Source organism: Psittacula echo (genome assembly GCF_963264785.1).
Source record: "Psittacula echo genome assembly, chromosome: 2".
In the NCBI taxonomy this organism is placed as follows: Eukaryota; Metazoa; Chordata; class Aves; order Psittaciformes; family Psittacidae; genus Psittacula; species Psittacula echo.
This window is the reverse complement of record NC_137737.1, coordinates 131646255-131664313: the sequence shown is the minus strand read 5'-3', so window position 1 is coordinate 131664313 and position 18059 is coordinate 131646255. Positions and strand designations below refer to the sequence as shown.

The window sequence follows — 18059 nt, the reverse complement described above, 5'->3', positions numbered from 1 at the left end:
ATTGTTTTCTCTTCAGCAGTCTGCAGTATTGACTTACTAAGGTGTAAAGCTGTTGCTTACAGTGATTGTACATGAAGTTACACCTCTGGGTGCATAAGTATAGAATCAGTGGATTTCTCAATTGTCAGTGTCTTGAAGGTGTTTGGTGCTAATGAAGAAGATTGTTCAGAATATCAGTAGTTGATGTGCTTCAGTTTTTGGATGTTGTTGTGGATTTCAAAGCTGGACTGTAAATTCAAAGCAAATGTAACAAAGATCCATAAGATTACTTTTACAGCTGTTTCGAATTACTGCAACATAAACTTGCAATGTTGCACGCAGATTTACAGCCAGCACTTCCCTAACCATAAGTTCTGATGTATGACCAAGGAGCTTTACTTCATCCTTCTTGAGTGGGCCTGTTACAACCTAAACTCATTTTGCAGTGGCCTTGACCTTCTAAGCTAGAGGAGCAGAACCCTTTCAAAACTGATCCCTCTAATTTTCTTTAATCTGTTTACAGTTTTTTAGCCAACGTTCTTCATTTGGGAGGAGCTGGAAAGACAATCCTACAGTGACAGAAAGGACAATGTATGAACAGGTATAAACAGCAGTGGAAAGCACAAGCCTAAGCTCCGTTTGAAAAGCTGTATACATTTCTACTGCTCTGTGGTGGTGTTCAGTATGAGCGAACTACTGAGGCAAACCTAGTCATCAGATACTAAATAGATTAGCAAGATTTTCAGCTGCAATAATGTGCAGCATGTAAGGTATGATCTAGTGGATTGTGAATAGGGTGCAGTATTCAAAGTGTGAGAAGTCTTTGCCTCCCCCAGCCTGTCTCACTGCTTGAGCAGTGTGACTCACCTTTCAACACATTTTAAAGGAGAAAGCTACCTTTCTTTTTAAGACATGGGCCACTTTCTTCCAGGCAATGATCTTCATGTGCTATTCTCATATTTGCAAGGATGTTTGGCTTGTGTGTGCACTGTGACTTAACACAGTCAGTTAATGCCTGGAGGTGTAATTGGGCCACAGGGAGACTGAATGTCTATATTGTTCAAAAATGTCAGTATGATACATTTCAGGAACATTGTCCTGTCACTGCAGGGAAGAAACTCTAAGGAGACATAAGATTAAGCAATATTGCTAGCCCTGTGGAAATGGAATTTTGCTTCGAAGAACATGAGGCAGAGAAGTGTACTCAGAGCAACAAGCGGAGGTGAACAGTGTACCACAGTCTGCTGGGCAGTCACAAATCTGGATCTGGTGTTTTGTCTCATTCAGTTATCGTGTCCACTAACTCTGAGAAAAATGGTCCTGTTTTTTCTCTAGTACATGCTTGCCTAAAAGGAACCATTGTCTACTGTGTTACCGTATAGCTAGATCCTGGTTCATTTGTACTGGTTGAAAACAGCCATGCATGACGTACCCATTCTAGGCACAGCTGCAATAAAAAAACACATCACAATGTAAGAAGAGTCTGCTTAGCATCTTTTTCAAAGGTACACTCTATTGGCAGAACAGTAATGCTCAAAAAAAGCATCATGGATTTCAATACTATCATGTAGTATACCTTTATAACAACTTAGGAGTACTGTAGGATTATTATTATTATAATATATGTATTATTATATATTGATTGAAGTTGCATAAACCCCCAAAACATCTCAATAAGCATTTCACTGTTAATTGTCTTCTTTTTATTTACAGTACTGTTTACTGTAGGTGTAACATGACCTAGATATTGATAAATTATTTTACTGGATATGGTGTGGGTGTCACACAAAGGAGAGTGCTTCTGGTTTCCATGAGGGAAAGGTCTTCAGTGGCTAAGTATTTTGTTAGTCAGTTACCTGGAAGTAGGAAAAGCACATGCATTTCTCCACTTTATCCCACCTATCCCTCCAGCCGCTTGTTGTCTCCCTTTCCAGCGCAATAGGAACAGTTCCCTTTTCCCTTGTTATTTTTTTTCCTCCCTTTCCTCTGCAATTCTCTAGTCATCTTTCTTTCTTAAGCTGCTCTGGTAAGGAATATGCAGTAAGAGGCCAACCATCATTGTGGCACAATTAAGTCAGAGAAGAGCCTCAGGCTGAACTTGTTCTTGCTGCTATTGTTACAGAACTAACACTACTTACTTTAGCAATGTCTGCTGCTACAGAACAGAGTAATTTTTTCAGCATAAAAGCTTTTTTCTCTATTTACCCCCTTCCTTCTGCCCCTGACTTTTCTGCCCTAGCAGTTACAGGCAAAATTATTAAAATAACATTTGTTGTGGATAGAGGGAATGCAAGAAGTAAATCTTTGGGGAGGTCTCAAAGGTTTTACCAGGAAGGCTGCTTTCATCACTTGCCAGTTATTGCTAAGGGCTAGCAGCCCGTAAATGGCAGTACAAATACATCAAGTCACAGTTGATAAGACTCCAAAAAGTTTTCACATTCATCTTATTCCAGGAATGTGTCTGGGGTTGTACACAGAAGCTCATCCCACTTAGTTTTCAGAAACTGAGAAGTAAAACTAAATTAAGCTGGTCTGACATAAAAAATAATTGAGGACAGGTGAAAACTGTCCTAATCATCGACTTGAGGAACAGAAGCAGAAACTTTCCTAGGGCGTCAGGATCTTGCCTAGGCTAGAACTGCTCACATTTCAATTGTTTAGCCTCTATGATATCTTTACCTAGCTTATACAATTTTTTGTTCTTATAAAGCTTGTTATCTTGGCACATTTTCACAGGGGAAGTTAAACAACCCAATTTGGAAAACAAAAAACAAAACTAAAACCAAACCAACAACTCAAAACATTGTGGAGAAGACATCAACATTTGAAACATTGTTAATTTTATGAGCTTGTGTTTAGAAGTGGCTGAACTATTTAACTTCAAAGTTAATAAATAAAAAGTTAAACTCACTTCTAGTAGATGCAAAGGAAACGTATGCAAAGTTACTTAACTGACAAGTGGAATCTGTAAAAAGAAATACTGAATGATTTTATAATAAACAGTATTTTCATCCAAACTATTAAAATAGGTAAATATCAAGCTTTTTGGTTGTTATATCTGTATAGCAATTTTAGAGAATCATAGAATAGTTAGGGTTGGAAAGGACCTTCAGATCATCTAGTTCCAAACCCCCTGCCATGGGCAGGGACACCCCACACTAAACCATGCTACCCAAGGCCTCATCCAACCTGGCCTTGAACACCACCAAGGATGGAGCATTCACAACCTCCCTGGGCAACCCATTCCAGTGCCTCACCACCCTCTCAGTAAACAATTTCTTCCTTATATCCAATCTAAACTTCCCCTGTTTAAGTTTAAACCCATTGCACCTTGTCCTGTCACTACAGTCCCTGATGAAGAGTCCATCCCCAGCATCCTTGTAGGCCCCCTTCAGACACTGGAAGGCTGCTATGAGGTCTCCACGCAGCCTTCTCTTCTCCAAGCTGAACAGACCTAACTTTCTCAGCCTATCTTCATACGGGAGGTGCTCCAGTCCCCTGATCATCCTCGTGGCCCTCCTCTGGACTTGTTCCAACAGTTCCATGTCCTTTTTATGTTGAGGACACCAGAACTGCACACAATACTCCAAGTGAGGTCTCCCGAGAGCAGAGTAGAGGGGCAGGATCACCTCCTTCGACCTGCTGGTCATGCTCCTTTTGATGCAGCCCAGGATACAGTTGGCTTTCTGGGCTGCGAGCGCACACTGCCGGCTCATGTTCATTTTTTCATCGACCAACACCCCCAAGTCCTTCTCTGCAGGGCTGCTCTGAATCTCTTCTCTGCCCAACCTGTAGCTGTGCCTGGGATTGCTCCGACCCAGGTGTAGGACCTTGCACTTGGCATGGTTAAACTTCATAAGGTTGGCATCAGCCCGTCTCACAAGCGTGTCGAAGTCCCTCTGGATGGCATTCCTTCCCTCCAGTGTATCAACCGAACCACACAGCTTGGTGTCATCGGCAGATTTGCTGAGGGCGCACTCAATCCCACTGTCCATGTCACCAACAAGGATGTTGAACAAGACCGGTCCCAACACCGATCCCTGAGGGACACCACTCGTTACCGGTCTCCAGACGGACATCGAGCCAATGACCACAACTCTTTGCGTGCGGCCATCCAGCCAGTTCTTTATCCACCGAGTGGTCCACCCATCAAATTGGTATCTCTCCAATTTAGAGACAAGGATGTCATGTGGGACAGTGTCGAATGCACAAGGTCAAGAATGCACAAGGTCAAGGCTTTGCAAACATTTTAGCACTGAGAATGCTCTTTGTAGCAGCTCCTGGTCTTGTTCCAGTTCAAATACTGCTGCAAAATCACTCGGCATTTGTGATATACCCAAATATCGTTTAGAAACAGTTATGTTAACATCAAGAGCTCAATTTTGCTCGAATAAGTGATCAGTTAAATCAGCCAGGCAATGCTGTAACAAATAAGAAATAATATATCACACTAAAAAAGCAGGCAGCAATCTCTCATACTTTTATTTTTACCAGTTTCCTTTTGTGTGTGTGTTTTAGAAAAGTATGTACCTTGGAGTGTCATCAGTCTGGTCTGAAGACTTTTATCAATAGATCACCTCTGTTCATCTCACTTATCAGGTGTCACATACAAATACAGCTCCTTGCAGCTCAGTTCTCCTCGTAGTAGTTTCTTTCATTAAATACAAAATTTCCTGTCAGCTGGAATAGAAACTGTGGTTTGGATCAGGAAATTCTTACACTTTTGAGGTGAGAATTCCAGGCATTTACTTCTACTGATTTTGGGATCAATGCAGAATTTGAAATCCCCTTATAGACCCTGTAAAACCCTTGCTGTAATGTTAAGGGTATTATTAATGTCAAAAAAGCCATTTTCCATAATACTGGTGCAGTCCCATGTAGCTTGTACTGAGAAATATTTGGCATCTTGCCTCAACAAAAGATGTATCAGAGCCGGAGTGCCTGTTTCAATTGGCTGTATGCTTTTTGCATAACCTTGTAAAGAATGACTTGCAAAATACTTAATAAAAACACAGCTTATCATCTCTGTGGTTCTTTAATGACTGTGAATATAAACAGGCTAATATGACTATTACTGTTTATGAAATGGGAAGTGGGAAACACGGAAGGGTGCAGTGACTTGTCCCACACAACAGCACTGCTGGGGATGGAAACCACCACTGACATGGAAAGTACAAAAGTACTGCCATGTGACCTTGGGCAAGTGCCATACTGTGGGTTGGACTGGCACTGGGGGAAGGGGATAAGGCTGCTTTTGGAGAGGTAGATATTTTACGCCAGCTTCAAGTCCTAAAGGAAACTACAACCCCTGTCCTGTTTACAGTAGACCATCATTTTACATATGACAGTAAATTACATCAGTTGCAATTTGTGAACACAAGACAGCACCTCAGTGTTTTACTTGATGAAAGACAATAGGAGACCTTATAGCAGCCTTCCAGGACCTAAACGGGGCCTACAAGAAAGCTGGGATGGACATTTTACAAGAGCATTTAGCGATAGGACAAGAGGGAACGGCTTCAACCTGAAAGAGGGGAGATTTATATTAGATACTAGGAAGAGTTATTTAACTGTGAGGGTGCTGAGGTGCTGGCACAGGTTGCCCAGAGAAGCTGTGGCTGCCCCATCCCTGGCAGTGTTCGCATTCAGACTGGACAGGGCTTGGATCAACCTGGTCTAGTGGAAGGTGTTCCTGACCATGGCAGGCATTGGCACTGGGGGAACTGGCTGTGTGGCCCATGGCAGGGAGGTTGTAACTATATGATCTTATAGGTCCCTTTCCAATCCAAACCATTCCATGGTTCTATGAAAGACCAAGAAAAAAAAATGAAACTGTTATCAGTCAGCCTTGGAAAGATTTTTTTTCCTTCGGCATAACTTTAATCATAGTAATGTTGAAAATGCATCATTTGTACTGTCTGGGTTTTGGTTTTGTTGTTTTGTTTTTTTTTTTTTTTTAATTCTCAAAAATCCTTGTTTGAAAGCTATGCAGTTTTCTGGAAAATGTGCTTACTATACATTTAAAAAATATTAGTTGTCTCTGGTTACTGATTTGGCATTATTCTAATTGGCAGAACTAGTTGCAGGAGGGACTAGCGGAGGGCAGAGGAAGCTGCTTCACTAGTTTTTGGGGAAAAAAAACAGACGTAATGGAGAACCACTTGTTCATTTTACTTGCTCATTTTACTGTTTTTAAGCACTGTGAACTGGATTGATTAGATGCTGTTTTACTTTGAGAGGTCTGTTACATACATTTATGCTCCTTCTCATGGGCCTTTGTACTTCTTTCCACAAGCTGAGTAACACAGCCTCAACAGCAGTACCTTCAGCAGCCAGAAGCCTTGGTAAATGGCAAGCACGTGCTACATGGTGGTTTATACTGTGTTTAGTTCTGAGCTCCTCACTACAAGAAAGAAGCAGGTCCAGCAAAGCGCAATGAAACTGGTGAAGAGTCTGGAGCACAAGTCTGATGAGGAATGGCTGAGGGAAATGGGGTTGTTTAGTCTGGAGAAGCCTCACAGGAGACCTTATCGCTCTCTACAGCTACCTGAAACGAGGTTCTAGCGTGCTGGTAGTCATTCTCTTCTCCCAAAAAACAAGCAATAGGACAAAAGGACACAGTCTCAAGCTGTGCCAGGGGAGGTTTAGACTAGACATTAGGAAAAATTTCTCCACAGAGAGGCTGTTCAGGCATTGGAACAGGCTGCCCAGGGCAGTCGTGGAATCACCTTCCCTGGAAGTGTTCAAAAACCGTGTAGATGAGGCCCTCAGTGACATGGTTTAGTGGTGGTGGTCCTGGCAGTGCTGGGGTAACGGCCGGGCTTGATGATCTTGAGGGTCTTTTCCAACCTAGTTGATTCTGTGGGAGAACATTTACAATATATTCATCTTGACACGTCCAATTATTAAAAATAAGCCGACATCAACGGCTGATTTAGGCCCTTGACTGCAACCTTGAGAGCCCAAACCCCGAGGCACCTTCACTGCCTCCCGTTACCTGTCCCGCCGCGGGGCTCAGCCACGCCTGCCCCGCGCAGCCGCAGCGGCGGCCACAGGGCAGCGGGAGGAGGAGGCGGGGTCAGCACTTCGCCCCTGGCGCCTGCGCGCCTTAGTGGGAGTGGGGACGACGGTGGAGGGCGCCTGGGGTGAGCTTGTTCTTCCTTTTTTTCCTCCCTTAGCCGCCATTTCGGGGTGCCGTGAGGTGGCTACGCTGCTGCTCCGGGGAGCTGTGTGGCCCTGCCGCCGCTCGGGCCGGGCCACACGGCCACGGGGAGGGAGGTGCACTCACCTCAGGCGGGCGATGTGGGCCGACCTTCAGCCCTTCCGGCCCGGGGTCCAAACCTCTGTGTCGGGATTCAAACTGCTCCTCTGAATGCGCTCCCTGAGTTTGTGGGACGAACTCCTCAGGGGGCATCTAGAGAAGGCAAAACTAACCCTGGGAGGCTAAAAAGACTCTTCTGCTAATCAGTTTAGGCGCTGCTATTTATACGTGTTCTGCAGTTATTGTTTTGGTGAGGTTTTAGGCATAAATGAATGGGTTTTCCTCTGCTACACGAGTCTGTGTTGTACTGGGTGTCGGTGTACTTAAGGTTTCACTAGTGCTACTAGTCTTTTATGGATAACTTAGTAACTTTATATAGAGCTGTTATACCTAGTTCTGTGTCCTGACAAGTTATGTCTGTGTTTATGTAACAACCTATACTTCAAAGGCTGTGGCAAGAGCATTATCAACATAATTGAAGCATCATACCCTTTGCATGTTATCTAGCTTTCATAGCCATGTTTACCTGTTTAGGACCAAGGCTGAAAGAGGCGATGACCATTAGATCAGGGCGATTGCGGTGGGGACTCATGGATGATGTTAATTGCACAGGGCTTTTTATACTGTTTCAGTGCTGGGGGTTTTTATTATACTTTGTGTAATCTTTGTGAATCTGCAAGTGTTACAAAACAGTTATCCAGGTCATCACTTAAAGGCTGAATGACTTAGGTAATACCCAAAAGGTTTTTGAAAGGGCTAGGGCTGAAAAATCAAACTTTCAAAAATTACTTCTAAAATTCAGACGACATTGATTTTGTCTCTGAATTGAATTGTGACATTGAATGAATTTGTGGTCTGTTAAGGTGGTATCAGAAACAGTGTATGATATGCTGATTGATATTTCACATTGCTCAAGAAAGTAAAGATGCATAGAAGATAATATATTTGTATTGCTTCGTAATATGTAAGAATATAGAAGACATTTCTAAATGACTGTGGGGTCTTGTAACTTTCTCATGTAGAATCTAAGCCATTTCATATTTGTGTTTGAAATAAACCCTTAGAAAAAAGCATGGAGGACTAAAATACAGAAAGAGTGGATTTTGGGTTTGAGATTCTCGTTTTCTAATTTAAGATATTTGAAATAATTTAAACCACAGCTGTATGTGAGCAGTTTTCTGCAATGAATTACAGTGAAGATTATAATATTTTAAAGCAAAAAGACCTTGAGCTGTACACTGTGTTTGAGAATGTGCTTGTGTGTACCCACACTACTGCTTTTCAGAGCCTTTATGTACATTGAGGTCAGTGTCTAAATGTGGAACCTTGTATATTCATGTATCTTTCAAGACTGAAGCTCTGTACTTGTTAATGTTTTTGTTTCACCTTTCTTGTAAACCACAAAATATGGGGAAAAACATCTGGTAATTTATACTAAGCTTTTAATACTTTATAAGTTTGGGGTTTTTTTTCAGAGTAAAGCTAGAACAAAATTCCGTATTTCAGCAAGGAGAAAACAGTGCAGTCCAGAACAGCAGCACGAGAAAATTAGAATTTGTAAAAAAAAAAAAAAAATTGAAATAGCCATAATTTTTGTGTTAATCCCTTCTTTTGGTAGGCTATATATCTAAAAAAGATGGCAGATCCTTGGCAAGAATGTATGGATTATGCAGTTGGCTTAGCAAGGAAAGCTGGGGAGGTAAGTATAAACTATTTACAAATAATATTATTTATAGAGCGTGTGTATATATGTATATATATATATGGGGTTTGAAGGAGTTAAATGTTAGATATTCTTCCAAGGAGTATTTTGTCAAAAAAAAAAAAAAACAAAAACAAAACATAAACTAGCAGAATTCTTCAGTGATGTTCAAGATTGAAGTGTCTGTCATGTTTACAGCTTGGTTAATTTAAGAAAGCAACTTTGCTCTTTTCTTTGGAGCGGAGTCCACTTAAAGACTGAGGAGTATCTTTTTGTTCCTTAAATTTGATTTAAAAAAAAAAAAATTCTGAATTGTGGTAAACAAAGAAGATCTCTGATTTTCCCCTTACACTTCACCTATCTACTTTACTACCTGAAAGCAGTTGACAGTCTTTCTTGCAAACACCTCAATTAGCTTTACACAGTGGCTTGTTATTGGCACCAGATACCATATCATATTCTCTACATGAAGATTGCTTTTCTTCTATAAAAAAGAAGCATCCCTTGTGGTGTGGTACTTGGCTCACTTGTGATCTAAGAGGGCTTAGAACAAGAAAAGAGTTTGCACATCTTGGCAGAGCTTCAGCATAAGAGTGGTTATGAAATGTTCAGTTCTTGGTAGTTCTGCTTCCTACATTCAAATGCTGTTTCAGCCAGACAAGATGGCACACGTACTGATTCCGTCCCCTGGAGCTGCAGAATCTGTAGAACATTGTCCCTGCACTGGCCTCATTAAAGTCTTCCCTCAGAAAATCTTTCTATATTATAATAAAATAGTTCTGTGGGCTGTGAGGCATGGATTCTTGCATAAGCTGATTCTGATAGTTGTAAGATCATAAATGCAGAGTCTGGCTAAAAATAGATGGCTTAAGCTTAGGCTTAAGTGTTTCATTCAACTCTGGTACTTAAATATATGAATCTAAAACATGTCCTAACAAAATAGAGTTTGGTTTCATGTGCCAGTGGATCTTTTTGTAGTATGCAAATTTAAGGTCACATTGAAGTTTTTGTGCTGAGTAGGAACTGGAGATAGATGCAAGGGTAAGCCCCAGCTCCTGCAGTTAAATCTAGGTTTTGTCACTGCTTGTGTTTTGTATGTGCAGTATAGAAAATTACAGTAAAAATGATGCTCAGGTTTTTAGAAAAATTAGTATTTTCCATAAATGGATATTTTTTTTCTTGTTTTTTTAACAGATAGTCTGTGGAGCACTCAAAGAAGAAATATCTGTTATGACTAAAAGTTCACCAGTAGATCTCGTGACAGAAACTGATCAAAAAGTAGAAAACTTCATTATTTCTTTGATAAAAGAAAAGTATCCTTCTCACAGGTACGGCTTCTTATCAATACACTTTTGGTAGAAGAAGGGGAGAGGTGTCTGGAAGAAGAAGAAAATGGAAAGTTTATGATTTTGCGTGTTAAAATTTCATTATGCTTGGCATGCTTGAAAGTTACAGAAATCTTCTTTACCCTCATTATTTTAAGTATTTTAGAGGAGTTGTGGGTTGACATTTTCCCCAGGGCTGTAGCATAAAGACAAGGTGTCCCCAGGGTCACTTTCCCAAGATGTATGCTGACAGTCACTTCCACTTTAGCCAGTTGTAAATACGTTTGTGTTGGAGAATCAACAGTGGCCCCCAAATTTCTTGTCTTCTGTTGGCTATTGAGATTAACATGCCTTTGCTGTCTGTGTGGGATGTGTGTACCTTTGTGAAATCTCATACAGTTTAAGAACATCAAACATGCTTGAAAGAAGACAGGATCTTCTGATTCTTTAAGCCTGTCATACAAAATATTGATTTTTTTTTCTTTTTTTTTTAATTCCTTTTCCTTTTTTTTTTTTTCCCCTGCCCTTCCTGAAATAAATCTATTCTTGAAGGGTGAATTGTGTGTATTTCACTTATCATAGAATCAACTAGGTTGGAAAAGACCTTTAAGATAAAGTCCAGCCGTTACCCCAGGACTGCCATATATGGGAATTTCTCTCCTGTTTTGACATAATGGCTCAAGTTTAAAGTGGGCTTGCTAATTTTTCTTACATTTTCTTCGTGACTTTATTACTGTAGCTGTATATGTGAAATGTAATAAATCTGCACAGATTTGGAACAACTGACGTGATGCAAAATGTCAGTAACCCAATTAAATTAGTGTAAGCATACAGACTTGTGGAATGACCTTGACATAACAGTTTCTGTGATATTGATAAATGATAAAAATTTTAGGACATTTTAGCTTCTTTTTGTTACATAATTGATACCACATTAGACATACTGGTGTTGAACTTATCCTTCTAATGAATTATTTGTCCACCTAGATAACTATTCTTTCTCTTATCTTTGTGAAGATTTGTCACATGCTGTTTCTTTCTGAGCAGTCATCTTCACTTCCATAGTTAATCATAAACCCCCTAATCAATATTAAAGAGACCTTATTTGTTTACTCTCAGCAGTTCTGAATTTACATGTTTGTGGAGGAAAGCATGTGTTTGCATACTTTTCGTAGGTTTTCATAGGTTATTTATACATGATAAATTAAAAAACATGCAAAAGGCACAGAAAAGAATTCCACCCACTTAGACTCATCCACATAATTTTGCAGTTGAAAATAAACATTTTCATGTGCAGCTAAAACTGTGAAATTTTAGTTCCTGTAGCACTGTGCTGTGTGTGGCCTTTGAGTTGAGTATGTACACTGCTGTCTTCTTCAGGAGGAGCTCTGGTTTGGATTTTATCCCTTTACCACTTTACCATTTTGTAATGCTTGTAAAACTAAACAGTTTTGAGAATAACAACTTTCTGTCATACTTGGACTTAAATCAGACTACAAATTTAATTGTTCCTGCAGTGGTCTAACCCGATGTGTATGACCACAAAGGCTTTCTTCAGTTAAAACGCAAGCTAAAGAGTAGTGTTTTATAGCACAAGTAAACTGAAAGGTGTAAACAGCTACAGATATTCTGACCAAAATTTGATGATGCTGTTACTGGAAAAAAAGATGAAAGCTTCAATGTTCTGAATGCTGAATTTGAGTAATGGGTATTAAAATGTGAAGTTCTCTTCCCTGCATACTGTGCTGATCTCTGACATCATAAATATTGATGAAAGCTTGGACAAATGTGGTTGGTGTTTTCCAGATAAATTGTGTATTTCTTAGCTTTTTACATTTGATCACTGGTGGTAAAAAACCTGTGTCTCACTTTAAGAACTTTGCTTTCAAGGACAGTGTTGCAGTGCAGACATTTTAATTTCTTTGTATTTTTGAAATATGTTTGCTACTGTAGCTTCATTGGAGAAGAATCTGTTGCAGCTGGAGAGGGCAGCATTTTGACAGATAACCCCACATGGATTATAGACCCTATTGATGGAACTACCAACTTCGTACACAGGTCCACCTTTCATTTCTTTGTTAGCAACTTCAACCTTTATTTCTTTCTCCAGTTCTATGAAAGTACGTTTTTTTCTCACTTTTAAATTTAAATGTTAGAGATATTCTGAATTTGTTAATAGTTACAAGTTATTATTTTGATTTATTAAGAGCTATGGGTCTGTTTTTTGTAATCATTTTAGTATTTCTGTAAGAACTATCATAGCCTCCCTCTGTAACCAGCAGCGGTTGTTCCATGAGAGGCCTGTGCTACATAGCAGGGGTCAGCAGCCTTTAACACAGGTGCCTAATATAGATGGGCAGTTTTTAACAGTGAAGCAGCAAGACTCATAATTAGGAGTTGCATCATCTTCAGAGGGATGGTAACAGCTTCAAGTGCTGATTGCTAAGAAATTTCAAAATTCATTGAGATCTAGGAGCTGCTACCATGAAAGGAAGCAGAATATTACCAGTAATTGTCTAGTGGTATTTTGCAGGAGGATGAGGAAGGGGTTTTCAGTGTAATGCTGACTCCTTATTCCTTCTATCTAAAACATGATAGATTTTAGCCCTGATGAGATTTTCTGAGTGTACGTGACTCCCAAGTTTGAAATGACTACTACTGTGTGCACCGCAGCTTTAAACAGCTGGTAAATCCTGCTAAATAGCATGTTCAGAAGCTGTAAGAAAATAACCTATTCTGCTGGATTTACAGACTTCAAAGCCTGTATTTTTTGCAGTTAGTAATTAAAGCAAATGTTTTGGAACTGCAAATTTTGAAGAGTAAAAATAATAAATGATTGATTGTTAAAAACTTAGACTGTGATGCAACGCACCCTGTCCCATATACTCCCACTGCCTTCACTCTTTCCCATTCATCCTTCCTTCTTGCTCCAATACCTTTCTCATTGCTTTGGTGTAGGAAGTGAAGGTGGGGGAAAAGCTGGCTTGCTTTTTTTGACAAGACCATTTTGGCCAGCTTGTTCCTTGTGAGCGTGGTTAGTAGCACAGAGGTTTGCTTGTATTCTTTGGCTGTAAAATGTTAGTTGCTGCGCTAATAAGAGTTGTAACAGAGATGGCAGTCCCTAAGCTGTAACAGGCTTAGTTTCAGTGGGTGGAAAAGTGCATATTTTAAATGGAAATTGGTGTTGTTTTATCTGTTTTCATAGCAAATTGTGCAAACTCCAGAAAACTAGTATTTCCTATATAGTCCAAGTTTCTTTTTGAAATATACGTTACATTTAACCGAATATTGTTTTCATTAAAAGTAAGTATGGTAATGAAAGAAGCATAGTATCTCACTGTAAATTAGTGAAATGTTTTGTTTTGTAGGTTTCCATTTGTGGCAGTTTCAATTGGCTTTGTTGTAAACAAAAAGGTATACTTTTTATTACTTAATATCTAATAAATCAAACCCAAATTAATTCCTTGTTGATAACTATAACTAAGATGTGTATTTTGACAGTAAACAGGAAGAAAGGGAAAAATGCCAAGGTACTTTTACTTTTTCTTGCAGATAGAGTTTGGAGTTGTGTATAGTTGTGTAGAAGACAAGATGTATACTGCCAGAAAAGGAAAAGGTGCATTTTGCAATGGTCAGAAACTTCAAGTATCAGGCCAAAAAGGTAAGCTGGACTGAATAGTTTATTTCTGGTAATTACATTTATTTTTGCAAATGAGGCATCAACAGTTTTAGACCTGGATATATTCTTATTTCTTAGCTCATAGTTTTGTTTTGCAAAGAGGCTGGTTTTGGCCATGGGTTGTTTGGCTTTGAGAAACAGCGTTTATGTTCTTTGATGCATATAGCATGCTTGTGATCTTTGCAGAATCAGGACTCAGCAACTTAAGATTTTGTTACCTGTGTGTTGTGGTTCGTTGGTTGGTTGGTTTTAATTCCGTGTATGTCTATAATCCTTCTGTGATTGTTCTTTAAGAGTCCATAACAAATCTACCAAACAATTGAACTTCTTCCAGGTGTGAACTACTGGTTTGAATCAGTATCACTCTTGTAGACATACTACCCTATGTGAAGTAAAATCCACTCTTAAAATGGGACCTTAAAGATCTGAGGACCTTAACAGATCTATTTGATAGCAATAGAATTTTATTTACTAATGACATTGATTAATGTAGATGCACAGTTGAACCAGATCATGCTTTATTTGCTGTATTTTTTTTACCTGCTATTTTCCATGTAAAGAGATATTTTTATACATTCAATATGTGCAATATTTATATTAAAATACCTATTTATTCAGTCTTGTAGGAAAACAAGTAAAATCTGCTACTTACTTTTACTATGTAAGTTGTGCTGTTCAAAAAGTGAGGTTTTATTTCTTTTCCAGACATTACAAAATCCCTTTTAGTAACAGAATTGGGATCAAATCGTGATCCAGAAGCTATGAAGATAATTCTTTCTAACATGGAAAGGCTTCTCAGCATTCCTATTCATGGGTAAGATATTCCATATTTTTCATACTTGCTGATAGTGTTAATATTGTAAACATGATCATCTTTAGGAAGGATTGGTTTTGTTACACCTTAAATGTGAAATACGATTTCAGTGTTTTCATCTAGTAGCTTCTGCAAAGAAACTCTAGTAAGTGTGTTTAACTTTTTCAAGCTGGGACATATATTAGAGAATCCGAAGAACCAGTATTGAGAAGCAAAGCATGTTTGATTTTGTAGGACTAAAAAGCATTGTATTTACTGTTAAAAAATGAAATACAATTTTGTACCTCTTTCCTTCCCCCCCCTCAACCCACAAGGAGTAAAACTGGATAAACAGAAGCTGTGTTACATTTCTTAGGTTCCTTTTCATGTCGTAATGAAAATCATTGGGGTTTTTAATATGTGTCAGAAGACAAAAGAAGATCTCCCTTTTCTGTTTCAACACTGTGCAATTTTAATTTGTCCAAGTAGTTGAAATTGTCCATAAACTGCTCTTAATTTGGTTACATTCCCTGCTTCCTCTCCTACAGAAATGTAGCCAAAGCCTACATTTCTGCAAACCATTTTATATCTGAAACTGGTTTCAGTAGACAGTTTCTTGTCTACTCTGAATGCTACTCACATTTCTGATCTATAAGGGGTTGTACTCTTATGCTGAGATTCTCAGCAGTCTTGTTTTGACACTTAACATGCAGATTTTTTTTCTACTTCCAAAAAGTCTTCTGATGTCATTAAAGGATGTATTCTAAATTGTAAGTAGGGAATACATTTTAGGTGTGTTGTCAGTTCAACTTCAGTATTTTATTTGGAAACTATAAATTGAGATTGGAATTGATTTAGTTGCTTCTTGCAGTAACTTAGCTTCTATCAGTTTACAATTTAATGTACATTTTACTGATAATTGAAATAACTGGAATTATCTGTACAAGTCACACTAAGTACATCAACATTTCCAGAAGAAACTGGGATTTGTAGCAAAAGGGTTTTGATGAGGTTATCCAAATTTAGACTAAATTTATCCTGTGTAATTTATTTTTTGTGATTGCTGTTAAGGTTCTTTGTAAGTCAGAGATGCCTGCTGAGCTTTACCAGAGAAACTGAAGTAACTTGTTTTTTCAGCACTGAGAGCAGTGTACACTCCAATTCTTGTATTCAAAAGCAGAGTATCTGTTCTATGGGTAGCCATCTTCCATAATATGTTTTAGGTTAAAAAGTTGTTTAAGACATCTTTTCACTTTAAACCAAAATTGTTTAACAGAATACATAAATGTGATTTCTGGAAATTGTCTGTATTTGGGGAACTTTGCAAGCTGCTCAAGCAAGACTTCATTCCCAGTTTTTTGGTTTGCTGCATCACATTTTCACATCTATCGTGTTTTGTCTAGCTCAGTTCACTTTGCGTGCAATGCATCTGTGTTCTTGGTGCAGTGTACACAGGCATTGTGGCTTTCAAACAAGCTGTTCTCAGTTAAAAGAATCATCTTCCTCCTTTAGGATTAGAGCCGTTGGTACAGCAGCTGTGAACATGTGCCTTGTGGCAACGGGTGGAGCTGATGCCTATTATGAAATGGGGATTCACTGCTGGGACATGGCAGGGGCTGGAATCATTATTACTGAAGCAGGCGGAGTACTGCTAGATGTATCAGGTAAATGCACTCAATGCAAGTTTAGCTTTTAAATTAGCTTTTAAATAGCTAGTTGGGAGCAGAACATAGCAGAAATGAGAAAGCAAATAGGTTTTTCAGTCTTCTTTCCAAGTTGCTGCTACTGAATGGGATTCCCATCCAGTTAATAGACTGTCAATTGTATGTTCTTAAGCTACTAGACAACCGTTAGTCCCTTTGCTGAACACCTGGAAGAGTGAAAAAAGATAGTAAGCAGACACTGAAGAGAATTTAAATATAGCTCGTATGAGGTGCCTGTTGTGTTAAATGCATTTTTCTCCAGGGGCAAAACTTGGTCCTAAATAGTAAAGTGTCATTTACACTTGATTTTTTTTGTTTTTGTTCAATGCTCATTTTCTTACTAACTTTTAATTTTACCTAGATACAAGCTGGTTACTTTGCTTGCTTTGATTTCTAGGTGGACCGTTTGATTTGATGTCTCGAAGAATAATTGCAGCAAGCAGTCAAGCTATAGGAGAGCGAATAGCCAAAGCACTCCAAGTAATTCCTCTGAAAAGGGATGATGCAACTAACTGAATGCCAAAGCTACACCTTAAATGTAATTATATAGTGTCTCATAGTCCCATGTGGTGGCTGTTCTACACCTTGAACCTGATAAAAAAGGATAGATAGATGATAGTCTTTGAGTACTGCTATGTAGTGTTTTGAGGTTGGATCAATGCTCTAAGTTAGCTTTTACTGTTAGGTATTTTATTTAACATCATAATTACATAAAGATCTATGAAAAGAAGCAAATACGTACTATTAAGTTTTTTGAGTTTATGCTGCAATGGATGGCATGGCAAGAGTTTCTCTGATGTGTAGATAAATAAAAATATCTAGTTCTGTCAGTGACAAACCGAAATACACTGTCTTAACACCACATCATCACATCAGATCCTGAACCCAGAAAGATTAAGGCATTGCTGTTTAACCAGTCTTTCTCTAACTTGTCTGTTGTTTTATTCAGTGTCATCGGTGTATCCGTTTCCTTATTTTGCTACATTTTTTGTAGAGGTAGTTCACACATTCCCAAACTTTTTTTAGTTGTTCGTAGTTTTGGCTCTAATTTTAAGCCTTTATTACTTGGCTGTCATTGTTTCTGTAGTCATTGTTCTACCTTTCTTATGGTAAATGAACACAGTCACTTCTTTAGCCTCTTAAGTGGCCAGCGCACTTGCAAATTCATTGCAGTTGCAAAAATAATACTTACTGTGCCAGAAAATGTGTATCTTCCAGAAATAAGTTCTGAGCATACCTTGTATCACCAAATGGACTTAATGTTAATTAAGATGAAGTATGATTTGTGTTTGACCATTGGAATCAGCTGATACTAGGTTCTCTCAGCAGTTATAATTTTGCTTGGGTTTCTTATGGATGAGTGTGTTTTAAAGTCAAAGGAAGCATTACAATCCAAAAGAGTTTTAATTAAACTGCTGGCAAAAAAATAAGCCCATAGTCCAGATTTTTTTGCATAATTTTCTGTAAGTTATGAAAGCAGTGACCAACCAGGATCAGGTTTCCCCTGTGTTATAGAGTGTACAGGCACAAAAGAAGATGCATATCTAAACCTAAAGGGTTTATAAATCTAAGAAATATTAGTAATTTCATTCTGGGTGTCAGTTGTTCTGAACTTTG

General features: G+C 38.7%; 1 protein-coding gene across 1 annotated transcript; it reads left to right on the top strand.

Moving 5' to 3' along the window:
- The first annotated feature begins 8571 nt into the window (after positions 1 to 8571).
- On the top strand, positions 8572 to 17052 carry IMPA1 (inositol monophosphatase 1). Its single transcript, XM_080610911.1, has 8 exons — positions 8572 to 8939; positions 10137 to 10270; positions 12221 to 12325; positions 13636 to 13681; positions 13820 to 13928; positions 14652 to 14760; positions 16252 to 16403; positions 16840 to 17052. Exons 1-8 carry the CDS (start codon positions 8877 to 8879, stop codon positions 16956 to 16958), a joined length of 837 nt encoding a protein of 278 aa, XP_080467037.1. The 5' UTR covers positions 8572 to 8876; the 3' UTR covers positions 16959 to 17052.
- The last annotated feature ends 1007 nt before the right edge of the window (positions 17053 to 18059 follow it).

Excerpts from the sequence above, each read along its gene's own strand:
- IMPA1 (XM_080610911.1), top strand. The coding sequence starts at position 8,877 with ATGGCAGATCCTTGGCAAGAATGTATGGATTATGCAGTTGGCTTAGCA. Across the intron at positions 14,761-16,251 it reads CTCAGCATTCCTATTCATGG|GATTAGAGCCGTTGGTACAG; the intron begins GTAAGATATTCC and ends TTCCTCCTTTAG. Across the intron at positions 16,404-16,839 it reads AGTACTGCTAGATGTATCAG|GTGGACCGTTTGATTTGATG; the intron begins GTAAATGCACTC and ends TTTGATTTCTAG.